This window comes from Megalopta genalis, chromosome 2, assembly GCF_051020955.1.
Source record: "Megalopta genalis isolate 19385.01 chromosome 2, iyMegGena1_principal, whole genome shotgun sequence".
In the NCBI taxonomy this organism is placed as follows: domain Eukaryota; kingdom Metazoa; phylum Arthropoda; class Insecta; order Hymenoptera; family Halictidae; genus Megalopta; species Megalopta genalis.
Genome location: NC_135014.1, coordinates 5,645,453 through 5,671,390, shown reverse-complemented (window position 1 = coordinate 5,671,390; position 25,938 = coordinate 5,645,453). Strand labels below are relative to the sequence as shown.

At 35.4% G+C, this 25,938-nt stretch overlaps 1 protein-coding gene across 1 annotated transcript in view; it reads right to left on the bottom strand.

Annotated features, from left to right (window-relative positions):
• The window catches only part of LOC117218325 (neural cell adhesion molecule 2), a 106,368-nt gene extending 87,611 nt beyond the window's left edge, over positions 1 to 18,757 (bottom strand). Inside the window, exon 1 of the mRNA XM_033466621.2 lies at positions 17,192 to 18,757. Coding sequence (XP_033322512.1) covers positions 17,192 to 17,345 — 154 coding nt within the window. The 5' untranslated portion in view covers positions 17,346 to 18,757. The remainder of the gene's footprint in view (positions 1 to 17,191) is intronic.
• Between the last annotated feature and the right edge of the window lie 7,181 nt (positions 18,758 to 25,938).

Here is a 25,938-nt window from a genome sequence, read left to right as displayed (position 1 = left end):
AAATGTAAATTATGGACATTTGTTGTTAATCACAAATAAATGTAAAGAAATGATGGTAAAATTGATATATAAAATCAAGAAGACGCCTAATTTATGGTTACTAAACATGACGCCAATAACGCATTCGTCTAGCTTGCATATTCCGTGTGAAATATAACACAAACACAAATTACTTGTTTTTTTCTTTTTCTAATTTAACCTCCTGCTTCGGCTTGAACATATTTGGCAATATAATATTGGGTTAGCAACTAAGTAACTGCCGATTTGTTCAATGAAATAAAAAATTTTTTTTACTTGGAATGAAGTTGAATCTGTAATGTATGTTCCATTTTGCTCGATGACCTTTTGCCGTCTCTCTGACAACTTGAAAATTCCACGCTCGTAGAAAGTCTGATCCTTTTCGGCCAAAAACTGAGTTAAGTGAGATTTTACAGTGTCATCGTCATTCAAAGTTTTACCACGAAGGGAGTTGTCCAGGGATCGAAATAAGTGGTGATCCGATGGCGCGAGATCAGGGCTATATGGTGGGTGTAACATCAATTCCCAACCAATATCCATCAATTTTTGCCGAGTGGACAAAGACGCGTGCGGCCTAGCATTATCCTGCTGGAAAATGACACCTTTACGATTGACCAATTCTGGTCGCTTTTCCTTGACCGCTGCATTCAATTTGTCCAGTTGCTAACATTCACGGATAATAAAATATAACATAATAATAATAATAATTTTATAATATAACATTTACGGATATCATAAAAATGGGAGTGAGAGACATCTATAACTGAGATCGGCAATTACTTAGTTGCCAACCCAATATAATGTGTCCTGGAAGAATTTCGAAGCGGCTAATGCGTTGCAATTTTTAAAACGCCAGCGAACGATCGGGTTGCTTTTCAAAGTTTCCGGTGCATGGAAAGCATTGGCAACGAAACTCGGGATCGTACTCCGAAGTCCATCTAAATCCATTACTGGCTAAGCCGGGCTGGTATCCATTGGGAAGATCGATCGTCGGCAACTTGCTTGAATCTACATTTTATTTTACTTCCTGTACGAGAAGGAACTAACCTATAAATGGAAAAACGAACGCGAGGTCGTGTTTTTTTCCACGATCTGTACCGGAATACCGATCCAACGAATCATAATAAAAAAGTTATGCATACCGAAAGTGCACCGATAAAACAAGTGAACAGATCGCGTTGCTGCACGAATGTCGATTAATTTGTTTCGTTGCGAATAAAAATGCTTCGAACGTTTGCGCTGTTTTTCTTTTTTAGGGAATAAACTAATTATTTCAAAAAGAATTATTCCACTTTCTCGAACAATAATTTTAGAGCGCGCGTTTCACTGACTATATTTTTTTTTATAATGCGTTATTTCGAGACAATTAAATAAAACACTTGTCGTCGTTCACCCGATATTCCAGCGAGAAATGTAATTACAGTTTATTGTAATTTCACTAATTTCTGTTTTTACGCGACAACTTTCCATTTGCAAACGTCATCGATCAAGATATTAATTACATTTAACAATTTGTTTGATGTCCGCCGCGAACATCGTCGCATTAAATATTTATTTTATCATCGCAGCAAGACCGGGATTTCTCCATTCAATGATTACAGAATGGTAACGTCATCAATGTTATTGTTCGATCAAAAATAGGAATTGTAAAGCTATCTTGTAGATAATAATAATAAATAATAACAATAAAAGAATAATTCTTCCGCATATATATATATATATATATATATATTATTATTATTATTATATTATATTATATTATTCTTATTATATTATATATATGTTATATATATGTATATATATAACAATAATTATAATAATAATAAAAGAGTAATTAAGATAAATTGCACTGATGCGTCAATAATCTAAATAACATTCACAAGATCCAGATAATTCGTGCATCGTTGATCATTCCCGCATAATTATCGTCGATCGAATGCTCGTTTAATAATTTTCAGAGGTAGAACGATGTCGCATAATCGAATTTGAATATAATTAAGAACGAAGTTGCCCGATCAATAAAAATATAGGTTGCCTTTAATTGACCTAAAAATTCTTGTTTTATTCAATTTTGAATGTCCGCTCTGGAGATATCAACAAAATTGGAGCAAGTTCGCAAGTGCTTATCAAAGAAGATTTTAATTAAAAAGCATCTTAGAATGTTCCTGAAGACTTCATCGGATATCTACGAAATTATACAGCGAAACCTCGTTTATCCATGGCTCCGATATCTGAATTCTCTATTGCCCGAACACGTTACAAAATACAGTAAATTCTCCCTAATTAACGCTCAAATTGTACAACAAAAATGGACAATTTGGGAACAGGAGATACGATTATTCGAGTCTTGCGGCTCGTTGTTATAGTTGTTGATAAATCGGTAACTATAAAAACGAGCCGCAAGACACGAATAATCGTATCTCCTCTTCCTCTTCCTAAATTGTCCATTTTTGTGCACGATCTGAGCGTCAATTAGGGAGACTTTATTGTACATTGTTGAATATAAGGTTGATCCGTATACAACAAATGACCAAAAATATAATCCAGCATTGTAATTAAGTGACTATTCTATTATCCAAACACTCGTGTTCTTCCAATTACTTCGAATAAATAAGGCTCCACCGTATTTGTTTATCGTCCCAGCTGAGAATTTACTATACATTGTTGAATATAACGTGATCCATATACAACAAATGACCAAAAATATAATCCAGCACTGTAATTAAGTAACTGTTCTATTATCCAAACACTCGTGTTCTTCCGATTACTTCGAATAAATAAGGCTGCACCGTATTTGTTTATCGTCCCAGCTGAGAATTTACTATACATTATTGAATATAACGAGATCCGTATACAACAAATGACCAAAAATATAATCCAGCACTGTAATTAAGTGACTATTACATTATCCAAACACTCGTGTTCTTCCAATTACTTCGAATAACTGAGCTTCCATCGTATTTATTTGTCGTCTAATAATGCTGACTATAGTAAATTCTCCCTAATTAACGCCGAGATTATACAACAAGAACGGACAATTTTTGGAAGAGGAGATACGATTATTGGAGTCCTGCGGCTCGTTTTTATACGATTGTCAACAACTATAAAAACGAGCCGCAAACTGTAATAGGTTTTTCTGGCCAAGACGTTAGCTAATTTGAACTCGCCGAAAGGAACTCGGGCTAAGAACGGTACAGCTGCTCGTAACAACGATCGAAAAATCCGCAGCTGGTATCTTACTTAGTGCTTGGTCGATTCGACACATTGGTCACAATTCGGGCGTAGTTAGCGGAAAATTTTCAGTCGGCGGTTCCCGGGAAAAGTTTGCCACTGTCCCGTTCGTTAACCTCGCCGAACTCTGAAATGTGCTGGGCTTCGTGTTTTTTTCGCGCCGCCTATCAGTCCGTTGGTTTCAACTCGTTCGAATAACTTCGTATTTTTTTTCCGTTCTTTTTTTCCACCCGGAACCGTAGCTTTTCTGTTTAGAATTTTTTTATTACCAACGCGAACTCCTTTCCGCGATGGCGCAGCTATCGAATATTTTCTGTCACGATCTCCCGTTTAATAAATCCCGCGGAATGATTTATAGCGTGACCTTCCTTTTTTCTCGCTTTAGCCTGCCTTTGACTTCGTTTCCCATACCGTTTCCTTCGCGCTGACAGCGTTTACCATCTGCTATGGTCAAATTGACCGTATATATTGCGTTTTCGCGAAGTTGGCACAAAAATAATAATAATAATAATAATAATAATAATAATAATAACAATAATATATAAATATAATAAATATAATAAATATATAATATAATAAAATAATGAATAATATAATAACATAATAAAAAATAATAATAATATATAAATATAATAAATATATAACATAATAAAATAATGAATAATATAATAACATAATATAATAAAAAATAATAATACTGTCAATTTGTTATTAACATGAATAATTTCAAAATGATTTTTCTGGTCGGTCTCATGTGCAAGAAATCAGGATCGATTGTAAAAACTGACACCGCATTAATTTTGCTTCACGGTATATATTACAAGCTAATTTTTTTTTGTTTTACCTCTTCGACCATCATATCGCCATTCTTAACCGGGATCGTTTCTTTTGCTGCAAAATATTCATCTTCCGAGATCATCTCTGCAACAGTTTTACCTTCGTGTTCGCTTCTTTTTCCAGGAGTCTGTTATTTTTCGGCTTGCTGCTTTTCTCTTGGGAAATCTTTATAAATTTCATAATAAGGACAGACGCATTTTTGTGGAACTTTCCTACGAGTTTTACGCTGTTCTCGGTAGCAATGCTGCGCTACACAGCAGTTCCTTGTATGCAGCGTTTATAACGGACGATGCACTCGCAGTTAGTCCTTTCGATAAAGAATAACACTGGTGAATAACATAATAGAGAGAAACGATAAATGAGCCGTTTATTTTGAAAGTGGCATAAGTCACTTTGCTTTTTAAGTCGATATATTAAAGGGTTTGCAGTTTAACACGTTTAAAATATGGATGCTAACTTTCGAGAAGGTTTACTTGTATTTGTTATCTCAGGATACTGAGATATTTTTCTCAGCATAAATAATTTCGTATAAACATTAAAAAATCACCACTTTTCATTACGGTAAAGTGACTTATGCTACTTTCAAAATAAACGGCTCATATACTTCATGTTAAGAAAATGAGTCATAAAGTTTGGGATCTATTTTTTTAACAATAACAGAATAATATACTATAAAAGTTGAAAATAGTGTAAAATTGACAGCAGGAAAAAGTGAGGGGTAATATTGAACTTATTTCAAAGAGATCGCATTAACAGTGGAAACACTGGCGATTGCTCCTATCAGTTGTGTTATACTTACACATACTACCATGATTGCAGAAGTCTGTATTGTCGCTTTCAAAACCATTTTTAGCACCTGATCGTTACACCTTAGATTATTGCCACAGGTATGCAGATACAGTAAATTCTCTCCAATTGTCGCTCAGCTTGTATTAAAAAATGGACAATTTGGGAAGAGGAGAAACGATTGATCGAAACTCGCGGCTGGTTTTTATCGTTATTGACAATCGGCGACTAAAAAAACGAGTTGCGAGACTCGAATAATCGTATCTTCTCCTCCCAAATTGTCCATTTATGTTCACAAACTGAGCAACAATTGCGGAGGAATTACTGTATTTCTCATTAAAATATTACTTCTATGTAATATGAATTCAGATGGTCGATATCTGTGAAAGTTTAATCTGAATAGTACGGTTACAGACAAATACGTATAATAATGTAAACCTGAAATTGCAAATGTTTAAAAATAAAAAGATACCGTTCAAGTGTAACTAGTGTTACCATTAACACGATTTTTTTGAAAAAGTGACTTATGCCACTTTGAACATAAACGGCTCATATGCAAGATATATTGAAAATCTGTAACGGTTTACAGAGAAAATGCACTTGGTATCTTGGAACTTTTCTAATGGTTTATGGTTAGAAGTTGTATTCTTCGAAAACTTGCTTCGCAAAAAGTTTTAACGACGTTATTACATGATAACAGATCAGAACGTATTTTGCCCAGAAAAATACCTGTGGGGTACTTTGGAGATTTATAGCGCGGCCGAAATCGTATTTCTTTCACCTGACATAAATCAAGTTTAGAAGATGAAAGTGCCCTTCAAAGTTTCATTCCTCCGATGCTACAGGGAAAGTTATCGAACGTGTATGAAATTTTATTACGCAAATGGTTCGTTGATTTCGTCATAATGTGACACGATGTACATAGAAACCACGTGCATAATTATCCGTGCATCTTAACACTTAAATGATCGCATATTATTTCCCATGGGCTTACTCTAAGACCGCGCGGTATGCACATTGTGGTATGCTTTGAACATCTTCTGGTCAAATTTTTACTGCAAAATTGCCTTCGAATGCTGCTAGATTTATGGTTCTGTCCCTTCCTTATCCGAATATCTTTATTTTCCAATTGTACGTAATTGTTTCGTCTCGGCATTGAAACACGAGAAATCTCGTGAGCGGTCGTTTAAGTGTTAAGATACGTAGTTCTATTGCGTATTTGAGTTACTATAGTAATATCTGTTACCTATGTTCAATAATGAATATTTAGAGCCCTTTAATTTTTACTCATAGACTTTTTTTTACATTTGAGCCGTTTATTTTGAAAGTGGCATAAGTCACTTTACCGTAATGAAAAGTGGTGATTCTTTTAATGTTTATGCGAAATTATTTATACTGAGAACAATATCAGTATCCTGAGATAACAAATACAAATAAATCTTCTCGAAAGTTAGCATCCATATTTTTAAACGTGTTAAAAAACGCAAACCCTTAAATATATCGACTTAAAAACAAAGTGACTTATGCCACTTTCAAAATAAACGGTTCATATGTAACTATTATTATCAATAAAAAAAAACAAATAACGTAAAGATGTGACAATGTTTGTTACGAAAAGGGCCTTGCGTGTATCAGTTTAACACACATGAATTTCTCGAGCAGGAGAAATCTTGTCATTTCTTTTTTTTTCGAAAAAATATCTAGAAGCTCTACGGAGCTCAAATCTAATACTTTGGGAGAAGTTTGAATAGATGCGAGCGATAACAAGTGAGTGAATACAGTGATCACTTTGCTGCAGTAGTTAAACGCGAATGTACAGTGGCCCTCAAAAGTGTTCGCACACCTTTTAAAACGCAACTTTTTTAAGACTGAACTAAGTGACTCGATTTTTTTTTTTAGGTGTTAGCAGGACTAGTCTACTAGACGATGATCAAAATGCTTTCCTTAAATTTTGCTGTTACTTGGAATGACGAGAGAAATTCTTGTTTTTTAACTTTTTTATCTGTACCTATGACGGAAACTTAAAAAATGCCCCTCGTAGATCTCGGTAACTTATTTTTTTCATCCCAAGTAATAGGGATGAAAGGTGTTTTCTACAGGGTGGGGGGCATTTGAAACGAGACACCCGAATAATTCGCTTATTTTCGACGATAGAAAAAACAGTGTCGAACCAAATTTGTTTGATTTCGAGGGGCTTATTATATGATATCGATCATTTTTTTACAGGTGAAAGCGTAGATGATATATGAAGGTCAAACTCGTTTCTTTAAATTGGATCACCTAATTTTTTATTCGCATTCTGTTAGAGCCTTTCAAGAAAAATACAATGGCATATAAATAAAAGTCGTCCAAAGTCATAATATATGAACTACAATGACAAACAAATTCTTTCAAGATAGGTGTCTTGTCTCGAATACCCCACCCTGTACGTATCTTTGCATTAATTGACGCAATAACGAAATCAATGACGAGAAAACACTAAAAACATGGACAGAAAAACATACCCGATATGTATAATATGTCCATTCTTGTTTGCTTCCACTTATCACAACCAAGATAAACAATGGTTTCACGTTATGGATGTCAACAAATATGGGTTACGTTATTTATTTGTTAGAAAAACCAACTCCGTCATTTCTCCGCATGAAAAAGTTTAATCATGTTTCAGCAGCAAACATTTTATACGCGCGTAACGCACGGAAATCTAAGTTGACATAAACGGAACGAGTTATACAAAAAGTCACTGAAATATGGTTGCCCGGACGCATCGGTCGCAAATAGGAGCGCTGCAAATATACGTTGCGTTCGTCACGAATTTACTAAAAGATGTTAGAATATTTTTTCGTTGAACAAATGGGAACGAATAATGGAGAATAAAAAATCGAAGAAGACGAGATTGCGTTACACGGTGGTTTATTCTGAAAATCAGTCAACAACGCAATGAATTTCGAGCGCCTACGCACGTGTAACGCACAGCTGGATACAACGAGATTTATATAAAAATGATATCCAATGTGTAAATATAGTTTCCACGTCTGCGTCGCGGATGGAATAAAATTAAAAATAGAATAAAATTCAGAAGAACGCAACCCCATTCCGTGGAGCGAACATTAAAAGCATTTTTGTTGCCAGTGTCTGGACCGTGTGAACATCGTCCTGAGGGAAGCGTCATCTCTTCCCGCTATTACTTCCACGGCGGTTTGTACCTGTTGTTGCCCTGTTATTCCGAATCAAGAAGTACCCGTGGAATGTAGAATTTGCACTCGACGCGTTTCATTCAAAATGAAAACAGAAACGTAAACGCATAGATAGCGCGGGACGGGGTGAAATTAAAATTGTTCGAGAAGCTCGTGTAATTGATTATCAAGATTTAATAAAATTATTGATATAATATATAATATAATTATATATAATATATATAAATAAAATATAATATAATTATATATAATATATAATATAATATAATATAATATATTTCTATTAATATAGAGCCGATAAATGACGCGCGAAGGGAACTGGCGAATAAATTTTCATATACCGCAACGATTCTGGATATTTTAAGATGAATAAAGAGAAATTGCACATGGCATCGGAACTCGTTGCAATTTTGTGGAAAAAATAAAAGCGATGGAGGGGAATACGAATTCTTGGCCGTCCAATAACGAAATTGGGTCGTCGTATTATTAATACCGTCGCTTCGAATAAAATGTTATCGAGATACGTGATCTTTTTTAAAAAAATCGCCTTGCAGTTCTTTTTATAATTTTTAGAATTATAAATTGTTCGGATTGATATCTCGTCAAAATTATTATTTAGTGACGGAGATTTTTCTAGAGATATTTATTTACAGCGAAAAGACGTAAAACGTACTCTCTCCGGTCTTTTAATAAAATATTTTAATATCGGTATACTTTTGCCGGATATTTTCTACTCGTCTAATTGAAATTGTGGCGTTCAAAATGGTGGAATGCCAAACAATAGCCAAGTATGCAAATCTCCAAATACCGTTAGATATCAGGCAGCATAAAAGAATGTAAATTTTCGAAATTAAAGTTTCCAGTCTCTCAAATTATTACGCAATGTTGTCATTGCCCTCAGCTGCCATGAAACCGTCGCTCTCCTCTGCGTGTAGAGAATTTTTTTTTCACCGTGAAATAAAATCAATTTTATGCAAAACACACATTCGGAGAAGAGCACCGCTGATTCCGTGACAATTTTTGAACGGAACCGGCTGCGTTTCCGAACAATGAAATCGCATATTCGCAGCAAAATGTATTCTAAAATGCATAAAACGTATTTCCTCGGGCATACAAATAGCTGATGAATTTAAGCTGACTCAAGACAATTAATTCAAAAGAGCTCTCGATAATCTGCTTCCTTTTTGTTTTTCTTTTCAATTTAAACATTTGGTGCAGCATATATAATATAATAAATATATAGCAAATAATACTTTATATAATAACATTTTTTGATGGCAACAGAAAAATTCACCGAAAATTGATTACATTGTACAAAACAAATTGCAATGACTACTGAGTAATACATTAAAACGGCCACAATTGTTTTTCTTTGCTATTTAAATTTTATTATTATTATTATTATTATTATTATTATTATTATTACTATTATTCAATGTAACAACAAGTGTAATAAAATTAATAGCGAGGCATGTAGAAAGATAAAACAAAAATTCACCAAAACGTCATTAAAATTGTGCAAAATAAATTGCAATGGCTGCTAAGCAATATATTAAATCACCCACAATTGTTTATCTTTGCTATTTAAATATTATATATGTAATACAGTGTAACAACAAGTGTAATAAAATCAATGGTGAGGTAAAAATTCACCAAAACGTTATTACAATTGTACAAAATGAATTGCAACGGCTGCTAAGCAATATATTAAATCACCCACAATTGTTTGTCTTTGCTATTTAAATATTATATATGTAATACAGTGTAACAACAAGTGTAATAAAATCAATGGTGAGGTAAAAATTCACCAAAACGTTATTACAATTGTACAAAATGAATTGCAATGGCTGCTAAGCAATACATTAAATCACCCACAATTATTTGTCTCCGGTGTATAGGTGCCAGCACATCGATGCAGAGAACATTCGATGCGATAATAAGTGTAATAAAATTAAGGGCGAAGTGGTCGAACAAAAGTTCACAGCTGGGTAAAGGGTAACTTTCTGCATGATGAAAGACGGAATAAAGGGTGTGAAGTGTGTTATTACATAATTAGAAAACGAAGCCGTTGCTCCGCGGGCCACAAAGAATAGCGCGGATTGTATTAGCCTCGTTCCCCTAATTAGACGTAAAAAGAGAAAAGCCGTCCGCGACGTCAAAGCAATATTGCTACGTCATTACCGCGGAAATATAGCGGCAGAGAAGCAGCCGTGTACGCTCCTCGTCGCGTGTCCAATATTATTCGATGCCGACGGACCGAACGAAAAAGAAAGAACCGGCGCGCGGAATATTTCAAGAAATATATTGACCCGAACAGTCGGCGTCGTCCGCCCGATCGGACCGTATTAACAACGAATACACGCGCGATTATGCGTTCTCGAAAAAGCCCCCGCGTCACCGTAATACCGCGAATTTATTGCAATATCGCCGGGTGCAGTCGAACGGGAGCAGGAATGCACTGCCTACTTCGGCGTGCAGTTGTTGCATTACACAGCCGCAGAACGGATAATTCCTTGACCGCGTGTCGTGTTACACGCGGCACCGTAATTTTTACGTTGCCATGATTAACGGCCGCCGGTCCCTTTTCATTTTACACAACGAACGAGAGGACCGGCCGCATTCTACTTATCGATTGAATTTCTGCGCACAGAGAAATTTCGGCCCCAATTTGGAAGGGACGGCATGCGCGGCCACGACCATCCGCGAAAGTTCGCATACAGCGAGCCACGAGATAAAATTCGGCGGAACGATTTTAAAAGTCTTCCGAGATTTCGGAGACACCTTTTTACTAGGCAATGATTAAAATATTTTTTAAGTGATTGAAGAAAATGTATTTCTTAACTTTCTTTCTTTCTCTGAGCCTAGAACAAAAATTTAAACAATACTATTTGCTCTGTAAGCAAACTTGGGTAAACATATTTGAGAAAATATTGGAGATGGTTGATGAAATAATATTTCTATATATTATATTATATATATTGTTGTAATATAATTATATAATTACATATATACAATAATAATAATAATAATATATATAATTATATAATTATATAATTATATTACAATAATATATATAATATAATATATAGAAATATTATTTCATCAACCATCTCCAATATTTTCTCAAATATGTTTACCCAAGTTTGCTTACAGAGCAAATAGTATTGTTTAAATTTTTGTTTTAAGCTATTATATAAATATATCATAAATATATCATATAAATATATATATTTTGTTCTAGCTATTATAATATTTTATTAGTTTGTATGAAATAATATTTCCAGATTTCTTTGACGTCATGGAGGCAAGTACATGCATTGAAAATAATTATTTATGTAATATATTATGAATAATAGTATTTTCTTAAGATGTGCTGGAAATAATTATTCGGAGTAGTATTTCATCTGTTTAAATTTCTATTAATTATTTGAAAAATTCGATTTCTTGCGGTGAATATTTATGGGAGTATTGATAGTTTTCAATTATTTCCTTGGTAGTTAATGATCATGCATACCTTTATGTTAATGTTCGAATATTGATAACAGAGAAACAACATTTGATTTCGATCTAAAAGAATTTAATAACGTTCAAATTTTGTAAATCCTGTTCGAAATCTTCATCACGGATCTGTCTCATTATTCTGCATAAATGAGTTCCAAAGTTTTTGAAATATTAAAGTCTCCATTACAGCAAAATCGTTGAATAAAGTTCTCAATCCAAGCATACATTATAACGAAAATGGCGGAAAGTCTAAATAAATTCAAACTTGTCATCGTTATAACGTAACAAATGTTAGCCATCCATAGTGCTCGGTAGATTAAGTATTCAATATAGTAATTATCTCCAACGTTGTGACGTTTTATATTCTATTTAAAGTTATTACCTTACGAATAAATGCGTTCGAGTTGCCATTAAAAAAGGTCGCAGGTCAATGGAGTATTGATAAAATCAATATTCTTATTTTTTGTATTTCCTTAAAGCGTATGCTTTCGATAACACGTGAAATTATAAAACAATATATTTTGATGTTCAAAAATTGCTATATGTTTAACCCTTTGCACTCGAAGCCATTTTAATTGTTTTAATTGTAAATCTAAATTAACTTTTCTGACTTATAGTGTTTCCATTTTATATAATAAAGTTCATTTCATGCATATGAAATTGAGTCTTGTGACTCATACAACAATTAGACTTTTAACAATCTTTTGGCACACAGTGTAACAATTTTAGTGGTGCGTCAGAGTCACCACTCGAGTGCAAAGGGTTAAAAACAACAAAATATATATTGTCTCTAATTAAAAGAACGGCCGGAGTCGTGCGAATCGCGAAGACGCTTGTTTTTCGAACGAGGAAATAAAGTAACAGCGAATCCATATGGGCAAGAAAATAATAGAAAATAGCGTGCTGATTTGTGTGACAAAAAGTGGCGAAAAAATAGCAGTATTTTTCTTGCGCATGCTATCTTTCGAGCAGAATAATAACCGAGTCGCGCGGAATATTACAAAACAGGTGGTGCAGTATTTCCGCGCGGCCGGCGGTGAAAAAATTCGGCTCCGAGTGCGTTAAACGTGATTTTCAAAGTGTCCGGCGGCGGAGTTTGATTTTCGTGCGGTGGAATTGTTTCAAAACTCGCCGAAGTCTAATTTGTTTCATTAATATAAATGTGGCGCGCTGGGATTTTTGAACGACTGATCTGATTAAAGCTTCTGAAAAATTATATTTTTATGAAAAATGTGTATTAAAGCTTGCCCATTCGTTACCGCTCAGCCAGAAAATTTTTACTAACTAAAATATTAGAGCCGTATATGAGCCGTTTATTTTGAAAGTGGCATAAGAGACTTTTTCAAAAAAATCGAGTTAATGGTAACACTAATTACAATTGAACGATATCTTTTCATTTCAAAAAAATTTGCAATCAATAAGTTGAGAACTATTGAGATTTGTTCGAGAGAAGTTTTGCTATTTAACGGTATAACAAACATGTTTACTTTGAAAGTGACGTAAGTCGCTGTACTCAGGAAATTAATTGCGGGGATTAGTGTAAAAGAAATAGAAACGTGTAATAAGTATTGTTTTGAATTATTTTCAGTATTTTTAAAAAACTTGTGATCACTCGACTTATTTTTATAAGTGCGAAAGAGAATAGTGCAGTTTTGTAAATTATATTATAGTGATGTGGCGGCTACCTCTCCAGACCCACCGGCAGATGGCTATAAAATGTTTTATAAACTAACTTTAGACGAAAAAGATGAATTTCTAACTATGGATTTGTCACCAAAAAGTGGAAGACCTAGGCGTTGTTCACAAATAGAAATGGATCCGTTATACGCTGGATCTCGTCCTGTTTCTTCAGCAAAATACAAAGACACGATGGACTTGCTTAATTATATACCCCCAATATACCACAGTTATTTGAAAAATTTGAAACAAAACACGATCTTCGAGGACTTAATCACTCCTATCGATGACGAAAATTAAATTGAACCGATGTATTTTCATATAAATTACTTATACTTATGTTTCAAAATGTACAAATTATTTTTGTATTTTATGAATATTAAAATAAAAGATACTTAAATCAAACCTTTATATTAAATATGTTCATGGTATAAATTATTATTATATATGTAATTTATTCAACAATTTTAGTAAATCACTGTCCTTTCAAATCATCACTTCAGTAAAATACGTTGGACAAAATTAATATATGTCAGTCATTTTTGTAAACTATTTATGTTGAAAGTGGCTTAAGTCACTTTACCGTAATGAAAAGTGGTGATTTTTTTATATTTATACGAAATTATTTATACTGAGAAAAATATCAGTATCCTCAGATAACAAATACAAGCAAATCTTCTCGAAAGTTAGCATCCATATTTTTAAACGTGTTAAAACGCAAACCCTTAAACATATCGACTTAAAAACAAAGTGACTTCTGCCACTTTCAAAATAAACGGCACATATTTCTGATTCGTTCTGGTTCGCTCGCATCAACCGTTCAAAATCGAAACAACGTTCCATATTTGTTGCACTGTTGTTCGATTAACGTTTTCTCAACGTGTTTCGCCGGATCATTCTTCGTTTTCGCGATAAGAAAAGAACGCATGCATCCTCCGCTGTGCCCAATAACCTTTTCCGCTCCGTGAAATTGGATTCTGTTGCGTTAAACGTCAAAAGGATTACGTGTAATCAGTTATTTCGCAGGAACAATACGATACGTTTATACCCTTTGGAAATGATGAAATTGGGAACCATTTGCGGAATACTAGCGCACACTGATGGGTACAATACCTGAGTCATATTTACTTGGGAGCACATTCGCTTGAAACAAAGCCATAGTAATCGCCAGAATTCAATCGTCGCGAAATTATTCTACGTTACGTTAATTTTCCGCGAAATTCACGTTGCCATAACTCGAATGGGTAGGCATGTAGGCAAATCCAACACCAATCAACGAGAAATGAATTAATCGTGGCGTTTATTAAATACAGTGCGTGAAAGCATTTTATATGTTTAATTTTATCGAATAATTAAATTGGTCACGATGCTCGTCGTTTTGTCATTCGATGTAAATTCAGCTGTGTTTTCGATCTCAAAATACCTAATAACCTTCGACAGTACCGATGTGTATGCAAGATTCATGACGAAGTATTGCAAGATCTCCGTACTTTTTGAATCTTAAATGATTCTAAATTCGTGCCGTTTAATGATCTACTATTTCGATTAACGCTAGATTTACGGAACCCGTCAAAATGACGGGGCACCAATTGTTTCAATTTTCAATTAATCATATCGTAAAGATACAGTTATTTATTAATTTTATATGTTACTTACAGCAAATGTTATAATAACAACAAGTGTTAAAAGTCGGAATAAATGTCCTATTGTTACTTTTATAAACTAATATAAAACAGCTGTTTTTTGTGCTCCGTAAATCTAATAGTTAATATTTGAGACATGCTGTCAAAAAGCAATGTAATCACGGCTTCAATTCACAATCTTACTGTATTTCTTTTTTAAGACATTATGCAGGCGGTATAAAACTTTTCCATTACGATATATTTTAATCTTTCGATGTTTTTCACGTTTTAAGTGCTTTTCACGTTGATCTTGGTTTCATCTTCTTCTTCCGTTTTCGTTTTCTCCACGCTGCATTAGAGCAATTCAAGTTGGTTCCCATTCCAAAAAATTCCACAATACCTGCCGCTTAATTTTGTTAAATTTTATTATCAATTAATTTTGTTAAACAGTGGAACTTCGAATTGGTGCTTATGTTAATAAAACTTGTAGATTTGTTATAATTGTTTAGAAAATTCGGATAAATCATGCCAGTTCGTCTAAGTCACAACTTAAGGTACACATACATGTAAAAATATATAGCAAAATATATATCATAGATATATATTCATCATATTGATATATAGACATATGAGCCGTTTATTTTGAAAGTGGCATAAGTCACTTTACCGTAATGAAAAGTGGTGATTTTTTAATGTTTATATGAAATTATTTATACTGAGAAAAATATCAGTATCCTGAGATAACAAATACAAGTAAATCTTCTCGAAAGTTAGCATCCATATTTTTAAACGTGTTAAAACGCAAACCCTTACATATATCGACTTAAAAACAAAGTGACTTATGCCACTTTCAAAATAAACGGCTCATATATTCTTCATAGATTTTCAACAATGTTTTCACAAGGGTAAGCAGCGATAATTTGTAAAGTCGCAAATAATCGCATCTAACTTTCACTTTAAACTTCATTATAAAAATAGACCAATGCTGCATCTCAGCTAACTATATGCTACAGAAAATACATAAGAAAATTGTCCCTGTTTGTAACAGCTACAAAAAGCATTTGAATTTCAAATACGGATCAGCTGAAACGGTGCTAAATTTTCGATTCACAGCGCCTGCTATGATAAGCATTTGCTTATCATCTCTCTATCACAGCTCATTATCTATTACCATATTTATGGTGATTCTGAGCTTGAAGAGAGTGCTTGAAAGCGATGTTTCCAGGAGGCGCCGTTGTGTTTTTCAATACATTTAATTACACTCATCAATGTTTCGAGTATCGAGAACTTGAAGATCGCTCCGAGCGTCTGCCAAAACTTGTAGAAGGCAATTAGCCCGGCAATAAGAACAACGATACCGAAAACAACAGCAAAGTTTCTCTCGGCAACGGCGAAACCCGCGGACCGAGGGAAACTGGCTGTCGAACCCGTCTGTTTAGACAGCAGAGATGGAGTAGACGCTGGTCGGCCATACAAACAGATATCTTCAAAACCTCGTGGCCGTTCATCATTTCGCGTCGGCGAGGAGGAAGTTCGGTAGCTTTGATTTCGAAGCAGCAGCAGCAGCAGGCCGCCACTGCCAATTATTCACCGTATACATTGTCCCATTGTGAATCAGTCGAGAGACGGTGGTCGATTACTGCATCCGAAGTGGAGCCGTTATGTCAATTTGCATAATACATCGATTAAATAAACGGACCGCCGCGCGGTCCGGCCCGATGTCGTCGAGCACGGAAACGCCGGGCCTATGCTGCCCGCGAAACAACTATTGACAGCCGAATTCTCGGTAGCATCCGCGCAAACCTATCGCATAATCGACGGTAACACCGCCTTTTTCTGCTAACGCAGCGCCGTGCTGCCGTCCACAGTGGCTTCATCGTGTGCCGCAAACGCTTTACAACGTTTATGAAGCTGTCGACAGCGTCTTTATGAATAACTGACGCCGCGTCGGCCCGTATTTCCCCATTAATTGGTGGCGTAATTGCTGCGTTCGCGGCGCCGAGCGTTCACCGTGAACGTTTTGACAGGCAACGCAAGCTCCGGCGCTGGCGGAAACCTCCCGGACAGATATGTAGTAAGCGAGAACGGCGAATAACGACGGGAGAACAGGACTTGTTCGCAACGAACGATAATTCGGGGAAAGACTCGCGTCCCGAGGCCTCTTAATCCCGGGGACAATCGCTCCTACGGCTTAATTAAGCGTCCGCGAAAGCACAGCCGAGCGAGGAGAGAGAGAGAGAGAGAGAGAAAGAGAGAAAGAGAGAGAAAGAAAGAGAAAGAGAGAGAGAAAGAGAGAGTTACAGAGAAGTTTCGATCACTTACTTGGCCCGTCGACGTTGTCGAGGAAAGGCTGCGCCGCTACAAATCGAACCATCATGCTCATCAGCAGAAGCACCCCCTTCATCCTGCGATTGTACGCTGGCAAACTGGCGAATCCTTTTAAGCTGGCAGCTGCCCGTTCGCCGGGTTCGAGCATCGTCCTCCTTAGCCGGCGAATAGCAAGTAGGTCGAGACAGCTGATAAGTTTCAATGAATCCGACGTTGGCTCGGGACTGCGTTCTCGCGAGCGATCCCTCCGCCTCTCGGGACTCCGGGCTTCCGACGCCGAGGTCCAAGTCGCGGCGACACGAAACTTCACAGTTGTACACTCTTGCTCCGCCACGATAATTTCACACCGCGAGTTCTGTGTCCCCGCGCGACCGCTCCGCAAACTTGTCCATCGTCTCGCGACTATTCTCGCTGGGGCCGACGGCTAATTGGGCGCGGGTGGCTATCGTAACCGTGAAACGAGAGCGGAGTTCATTCACGGGACATCTGAACGGCAGTGCGGCGATGTCTCCTCTGTTTTCTTTTTTTATTAAACAACCGTCACTCCCCCATCGACGCGATCGCGCGCGATCTTTATGGAGCGTCTTCGGCGTTATTAATGGCACTGCTCGACGGGCTAATCGTATATTCCGTCGTCCACGGTCCATTAACGACAGCTTCATACGCGGCTACACTTCACAGAGAGACAGAGAGGAGAGAGAGAGAGGGAGTGAAAGCGAGAGCGAGATCACCGCGAGGCGTTCCTGTCATCGTTCGCCGATAATGACGTAACGCCGGTCTTTTTCAGAACTGGCCGCTGCCGCGGCGCGTGGGACGATACAGTCGAACGATGGAAATAGACGTCGTCCCCGGCGATGCTGACGATGATAACGCCGAAGCGGCGTCATTAGGGCCCATCAGATGGTATCGCGAGAGGAGGCGTGTCGACTGTCGTCAGAGCCGTTTCACGGTGTCATAATCTATCGAGCGCATCCTACGCCGCGTGCGAAACTGCCAATCCCCGCGCTTACTCGATTGTCACGGGGGGCGCAAAATTGGCCCCTGAACAAGAGCAAACCAGCTCTCGCCGCTCGCGGCCTCACCGCCGGGAAGATCGCATCCGGGTGTACCTGTTCCCGTGCAAAGGCGTCGAATCTCGGCGAATTTTCATTCAGCGATCTCCGAGCTTCTTCGCCCGAAGGCGTCTGAACGCACTGTTGACAGGAAACTTCGACTCGCACTGTTTCCGTATGTTGCGAAGAAATTTGTATCGGACGACGACGATTCTGGTCTTAAGTTCACTGTGATTACAAGCAAGTTCTTGTCATTGGCGAAGGGTCACGACGACGAACGGTCGATGTCCATCGATGCTGCACGATCGAGGAGAAATAATCGGCGAGCAGTCGACCGTGCGCGTTTTTCCCGCGATTGAACACAACGTTAGGAACGGTTCCCGGCAGTGATTGTTGCTTGAAAATCCGCCGTGCTGCAGTCGGGAAAAGCGTAAAGTCTCTGCGCAGAGCAGAAGGCGCGCTCACTGCTGCGTTGCGGCAGGCCTACTGACAGGGGTGACCGAGCTTTCGGCTCGGCTCGGTACGATTCGTGCGATTTCGCCACCCTCCGGCGGCAGCTTAAAGCATTCTCCGAGCACTTTTCATACTCCCTTTCCGTGCCCCCACCGGTGATCGCTACAGGCTATTCCCCCTTGTTCGACTCGCGACGCGGAACAGACAAATGTTAGAAAACGCTGCGAGAGTCCCGAACCTTGTATTTACTATTCATTCGTTAGCTGGCAGATTAATAGCTGAGAGATATTCGTGGGCGCGCCGGTGGGCGCACCGGTGGCCATCGGGAACCGGTCCCGAGGGGAACCGGCCGCGGTCGGTTCATTTTTTGATCGGGAAGTGCTTGAATAAATGTGACAGTGTGAAAACGCGCCGCGGTTTAATTATACCAGCCATGAATATCCTCCGTGATTCCGAACAGATATATACATATATATATATATATATAGAGAGAGAGAGAGAGTCGTATTCGATTAGCGAGCCGTGCATAAAATTGGTGGCGTTGAGAAGAATCCTTGAAGTTTATTAGCTTCGAGTTTCTGATTAATCTGTATAAAAAGGGTGATCGGAGATGTCCTCTGTGTGGACGACGGATTTGTGTGTTTATGACGGATATTAGTGACTTAGATATTAAGACTATGTTTACGGACTCCCGTCAAGATGACGGGTCACTGACTTTTTTAATTTACTATTATTCATACGTAAATATTACGCAGAGATACATTTGAGCCGTTTATTTTGAAAGTGGCATAAGTTACTTTGTTTTGAAGTCGATATATTTAAGGGTTTGCGTTTTAACACATTTCAAAATATGGATGCTAACTTTCGAGGGGATTTACTTGTATTTGTTATCTCAGGATACTGATATTTTTCTCAGTATAAATAATTTCGTATAAACATTAAAAAAATCACCACTTTTCATTACGGTAAAGTGACTTATGCCACTTTCAAAATAAACGGCTCATATGATAGGCTTTTGAATGATTGTACCGTTAAAGGAGCTGCATAATTTTGACCTAACTTGTCTCAGGATTTATTTTCAGGGAAACGTGCGTGTGCAGACGATTTAATTTAGTTCGGCTCTATGCGAGGGGTTATATATATATAGCAAAATAAAACTAGAATATATCTATTTTTATTTGATATATTTACATAAATGTGGACAGCGTTTCATTTGTAACAGAACAGATTAATAAAGTAATGCTGAGATTAACGCTTTAATGGCCACTCACACAACATGCGTGTGATTCTTTAATATTTATCACGCAAAGGAAAAATATTAAATTTATTGTATTAAATGTGTTATATTGTTGTTGTTGTAGTTTTTTTGTTTGATGTGTATGTTCACACATGTAGAATTATTTCATGAATTTACATAAATATTGCCGGCGAAAACAAAAACTAAATCGAAATGAAAATTGAAAAATATCCTTTTCAAGTTACAATGATATTAAGAGAAAATTCTTGCGACAATTGAAATGATTGTGAACAAAATGTACGAACTATTTAAATTTCTTTTTTAATATTTTTTATTTTCCAATTATTCATTAAGTATCATAATAATTTCTTTTTTAACGGTTAGAAGATAATATGATATCTAAATATTTAAATATGCATCATTTTCACTCTTGAGGGATTAAATAACAATTTCGGAAGAAGTTATTATACAGTAGTAGAAAATATCACCACTTTTCATTACGGTAAAGTGACTTATGCCACTTTCAAAATAAACGGCTCATTTATGAGTTTTTTTTCGATTTATATGTTACTTATCGTTACTTTTATAAACTAATATATGAAACAGCTATTTTTTGTGCTCCGTGAATTTAGTGTTGACACTAAGTCTACCGTGCCCACAAGAATTCGTTAAATTTGTTAAATTGCTTAAGAATTGTCGAAATTATGGAGACTCGTAGGAAATGAATAAATTAGTTTCTTAATTCAAGCATAAATTGTTACAAAACTAGTGGAAAATTTCAATGATTTCAGTCGTCAATTCTTGTAATGCAACGCGCGTTTCTCACTTTTAGAATACAATAGATTTTAGTGTTTAGATTTTAGTTTTAATATCTGTGTTAAACTATTTGCGTTAATTATTAACCTTAACATTCAAAGAACGGTTCCTTTTGCTATATGACTTTCGCTTCGTGCGAATGGATTCAGACAAATCTTATTTTGCACTATGTGAGAACGTATTTGATATATAAATATATCCAAATAAATGTATACTTGAATATGTTGAAATAGTATTGAAAGTGTATTGAAATCACAATGACACCAATAAAATATCAAAAGTGTAGTTTTTTTCCAGCTGCTTATAATATTTTTAAATTTTTCTTTCAGGCGAGTGATTTCGTACCTGTATAACATACGGAGGATATTCGTGGACTTCCTGTACATTGAATTGTTAGAAAAGGGTAAGTTAATAATTTTCTTGAGTCTCTCTTTCTGGTAACACCAGTTTCATGTGAATACTATAATCGACAGTGATTCTATACCTGTTCAAAGTCACGGAGAACTGTCGAATACGATCTGACCAGCATGCCTGACTTATTACTTAGCTACTCTACTTGTTGTAACTGCTGGTAGCAGTTATATTGTATCGATTTGTTTATATCTACTAGCTAATAAAAACCAGCGAATTTATGAAAAACGTTGGAATGCTAATGTAACAATAAATGAAAAATCCAACGCATTTTAATAACGCAAAGTGCGTGTGTAACATTGTTTGCACTATCATTAACGAAAAGCATCGTTAAGTAATTCACTTTTCAGATCATCTTCGTTTTCGTGTGCTAAATAATGTTAAAATGTCCGAAATGTTTGGAAAGGTGATAAATTTTGTTAGACTGTAAAGTATGAATAACGTGAAATAATTAAATATGATACAGCAACGTGATTGTTACATGCGTGCGGGAATAAAAAATTTGCGATGCTGAATTTTCGCAAGCATGAAATTTCGTGTAAACGTATTTTAGTATAAAAAATGTGACGTATCGTTGGGCGATAAGAATTTTCCTGTAATAAATATTACTGCGTACGAATTTTACATTTTATTTAATAGCGATTTTAATAGTTACATAAAAAAAGGTCTATTGCAACAGCATTTCGATCAATAAGCATTTATACCTCGTAAGCATAAATAATTGTTGCACTTGTCAGTTACGTGTTACGACGTAATAATTCAGAATGAATTATCCTAAATCCCCGACTGCGTCAACTTGACGTAATTTTAAACATATAGAGATTTAATAACAGCAAAGTAAAAGGCCTGGCGGTAATGAATTATTAAAGATTGAATCGTTAATGGAGATATGAATTTTAAATTCGATATTTTCCTTTTTTGAATCGCTAATGAAGAAGTAAATTATATGTTCTAGACATTTTCCTTTTAACCGTTTTCATGTTGTTTTCAGGCACGATTTCCATTCTTGAATGATGATAAATACACGTTCTACTTCTTAACTTCTATTTATAATTTCTGCAATATCATGACGAGGTGTTTCATGATTAGAGCAGGAAATCAATAATATCCGTACCGTAATTACAGGCCCCTTTCCTTTATGAAAATAAAATCTAGAAAAATATTACTTTCCATCCGCGCATTCGTTAACATTTTTTTTCTTTCATTTATTCATATATGCTTGAACATTTGTCGGTTGAACAATACCTGCGGATCTACAAAAACACGACGCAAGCGTTACAGTTTTCAATAGAACAATTCACTAATTAAACTGGATATTAATGTAATTTCGATGAATTTAAAATTCACTTTCCGAATTTGCCAAATTTATAAACGGTACAATCTGTTTTTAAAACCGACACCTAGCTTCCTAATGGAAGCTAGAGTCGCTGGACTACAATCATTAAACTGGATGATAATTGTTGTGTCCCTAAGGATGGCATTAGCAGACGAACACAAGTTTGCATAGCAGCCAGTGCCAAAAGATGTACATATAATTAATCTGGCTAGTTGGCCGCCCTATATTTCACGATTCCGGAAACGGTTGTCCTGTCACCCTCTATCCGCGACGCGACGAACTTAACCACCAGGTCCAAACTCCGTCGATTTCGGCGAACGTTTCACTTCCTTTCCCGGGCATGAACACGATACAAATCGCAAACGCCAATGCAAAACGTAAACATATATATAACCTCGCGCATCCCAAAACTTCCAGCACAGCCCAAAAATTGCTATTTTGCTACCTCCGGTTGGGGGGGATTACTGCAATAAAGAAGCAGCACCGGTTTCGAATGCTTCGAATTTTGAATGAGCGACAGCATTAAGTTCAATTTCGATCATGCTATTTTATGATCGACTAATATATTCGTATTCAGTAAGTCGTACAATGAGCATGTGAGACCCGAATCTTCTTCTTTTTTATTATAAGCTTCCAAATCTCAGATGAGATTGATTCGCTGTACAGTAAAGTAAATGTACTTAATTATAAACTATAAGTATTAAAGTAATAAAGTAGTAGTGTATAGAATATATATATATATATATATATATATATATATATTGTCTATACACTACTACTTTATTACTATATATTACTATACTATATTTTACATATATATATAATAATAATAAATATTATATAAATAAAATATATATATAATAATATATTTTATATATATAAAATATAGTGTAGACAATTATAGTATACTACTATAATTATATATAATAACTATATTACTATAGCTATTACTATATATATATTACTATATACTATATTATATATATATATATATATATATATATAATATAGTATAGACACAATTATAGTATAATAATATATAGTAATAAAGTAGTAGTATAGACAATTATAGTATAGTAATGTATAGTAATATATATATATTTTTTTTATTATTTATTATATTATTACTATGAAATGACCGAGATCATGATTCAGATTCAAATCTCAGATGAGTGAATGTACTTAATTATAAACTATAACTGTGTCTATACTATATTATATATATATATATATATATAAGATATAGTATAGACAATTATAGTTTATAATTTATATATATATTTTATTATTTATTATATTATTATTATGAAATGACCGAGCCAATGGGCGGAACTGAGCTTTTCGTGCACCGTCATTGATTAGTATTTTTCGTTAATAACTCGTAAACAAAGCTGCCGATTGCATTTTCACTAGGAAAATGTTAGTTCAAATGACCCTCAGGAACCCTCCATTTCCGTATTACGAGATATTTTTGGGACACACTGTACAATTTAACTTCTAGACCTAGAAGTTTTTACACCACAAGTGAAAGATCTAATATTTTTTCAACGAATCATAAGAAATATGCAAAAAAGTGGAACTGCCTTCTTCGATATCGAACTTTTATAAATATGTATTGCCAGCGGACGCTTCGCGTCGCGTTAATAAAAGGAACGCCATTTCCGATCTGGCAATGAGAACGAAGTTACCGGCGCGCAATCGCGATGTACTGTAAAAAGTTAATTATTGAAACTAAACGTTATTTATCCGTTCGTTTCTGATCACGTGAACGCGAACCGTGCGTTCGCCGGGCTAAAGAACAGCGCGTAGCAAACCGATGCGTCGTTTCTCGTTGTACAGACAGAAATGATAATTCATGTTACGCGTTTGTTTTTCCACATGTTGCAATCGTCCGTGATTGCCGCGAGTCCGGTTTGTTTTTAAATTCCGTCGCATGCGCTGCGCTGCTTCGAGATCGCTTGCAAAAATGAATTTTAGCATTTCGATAGTATAAAATTGTCGCGAAACTTCGTCAACAGCGAAAATACAACGGCGCTATGTCAAAATATAATCAAGATCTATGCACATGTACATATATTACATATATAATGAAGTCTGCAATTCGCAGGTGCCTAATATTGATCAGATTAGAACACTAAGGCATATTAAATTCTTTAATTCTTTTATTTTGTTTATTTTTGAATAAAGAAATATTATATATAATATTATATAATAATATAATATTAATAATATAATATAATAATAATAATATAATATAATATAATAGCAAAAAAAATATATGTAATATTATATATAATATAATATTTCTTTATTCAAAAATAAACAAAATAAAAGAATTAAAGAATTCAATATATATTCTTTTTCAATATAATTCAATATAATTATTTTATTTTGTTTATTTTTGAATAAAGAAATATTATATATAATATAATATAATAACAAAATATATATATAATATAATATGTTCTTTTAATGCATTAATTATTCGCGACCTAAAATCGTGCGACACAAATTATCGAGCATCGGTCGCTCGTCAATTTGAATCGGCAGCTCAATAATAATTTAACGGGTGACAGTTAGGGTAAATGCGTCCCACATTTCGTCGGAGATCCGCGGCCACGTGGAACACAAGTATTCAATTTATTCCGGATAATCATTATTTTGTTGCACATTGAATTATGTGTGCCTAATATCAAACGACGTCAACAATCGGATTAAGATGCTAAGACATATCGAATTCTTTTGTTCTTTTATTTCGTTTATTTTTGACTATAAAAATATAATATATAATATAATATAATAAAAAAATATATATGATATAATATGCCTTTTTAATGCATTAATTATTCGCGACCTAAAATCGTGCGATGCAAATCATCGAGCATCGGTCGCTCGTCAATTTGAATTGGCAGCTCAATAATAATTTAACGGGTGACAGTTAGGGTAAATGCGTCCCACATTCCGTCGAAGATCCGCGACCACGCGAAACGCAAGTATTAAATTTATTCCGGATAATAATTATTTTGTTGCACGTTGAATTATGAAATCGCAACGACAGATCGCGTTATTCGTATTATTTGATTTGAATGATCTCATTGAAATTCGATTCAATCGCGATATCGCACTAATAAATAATTTTTAAGTGTAATTCTACTGGGTAATTAGGCAATTAAATAATTAAGTAATTAAGTAGTTAAATGAATTCTAATGAGTCCGCGCGGTAATCTTCTTTAAAATAATAGTCACAATATTGTACGATTCCCTAAGAACCGTTAGCGATTAACCGCAGATAAAAATATACAAGGAAACACAGATATTTAATAAAACCAAGAGCTTGCAGCATTTTCCGAAAATAAAGCTGAAAGCGTCGGTAATGCGATGGGAGAATGCTGTAACGATTCCGCTTTCAGCAACGAGGACTTCGATATCGCGAGTT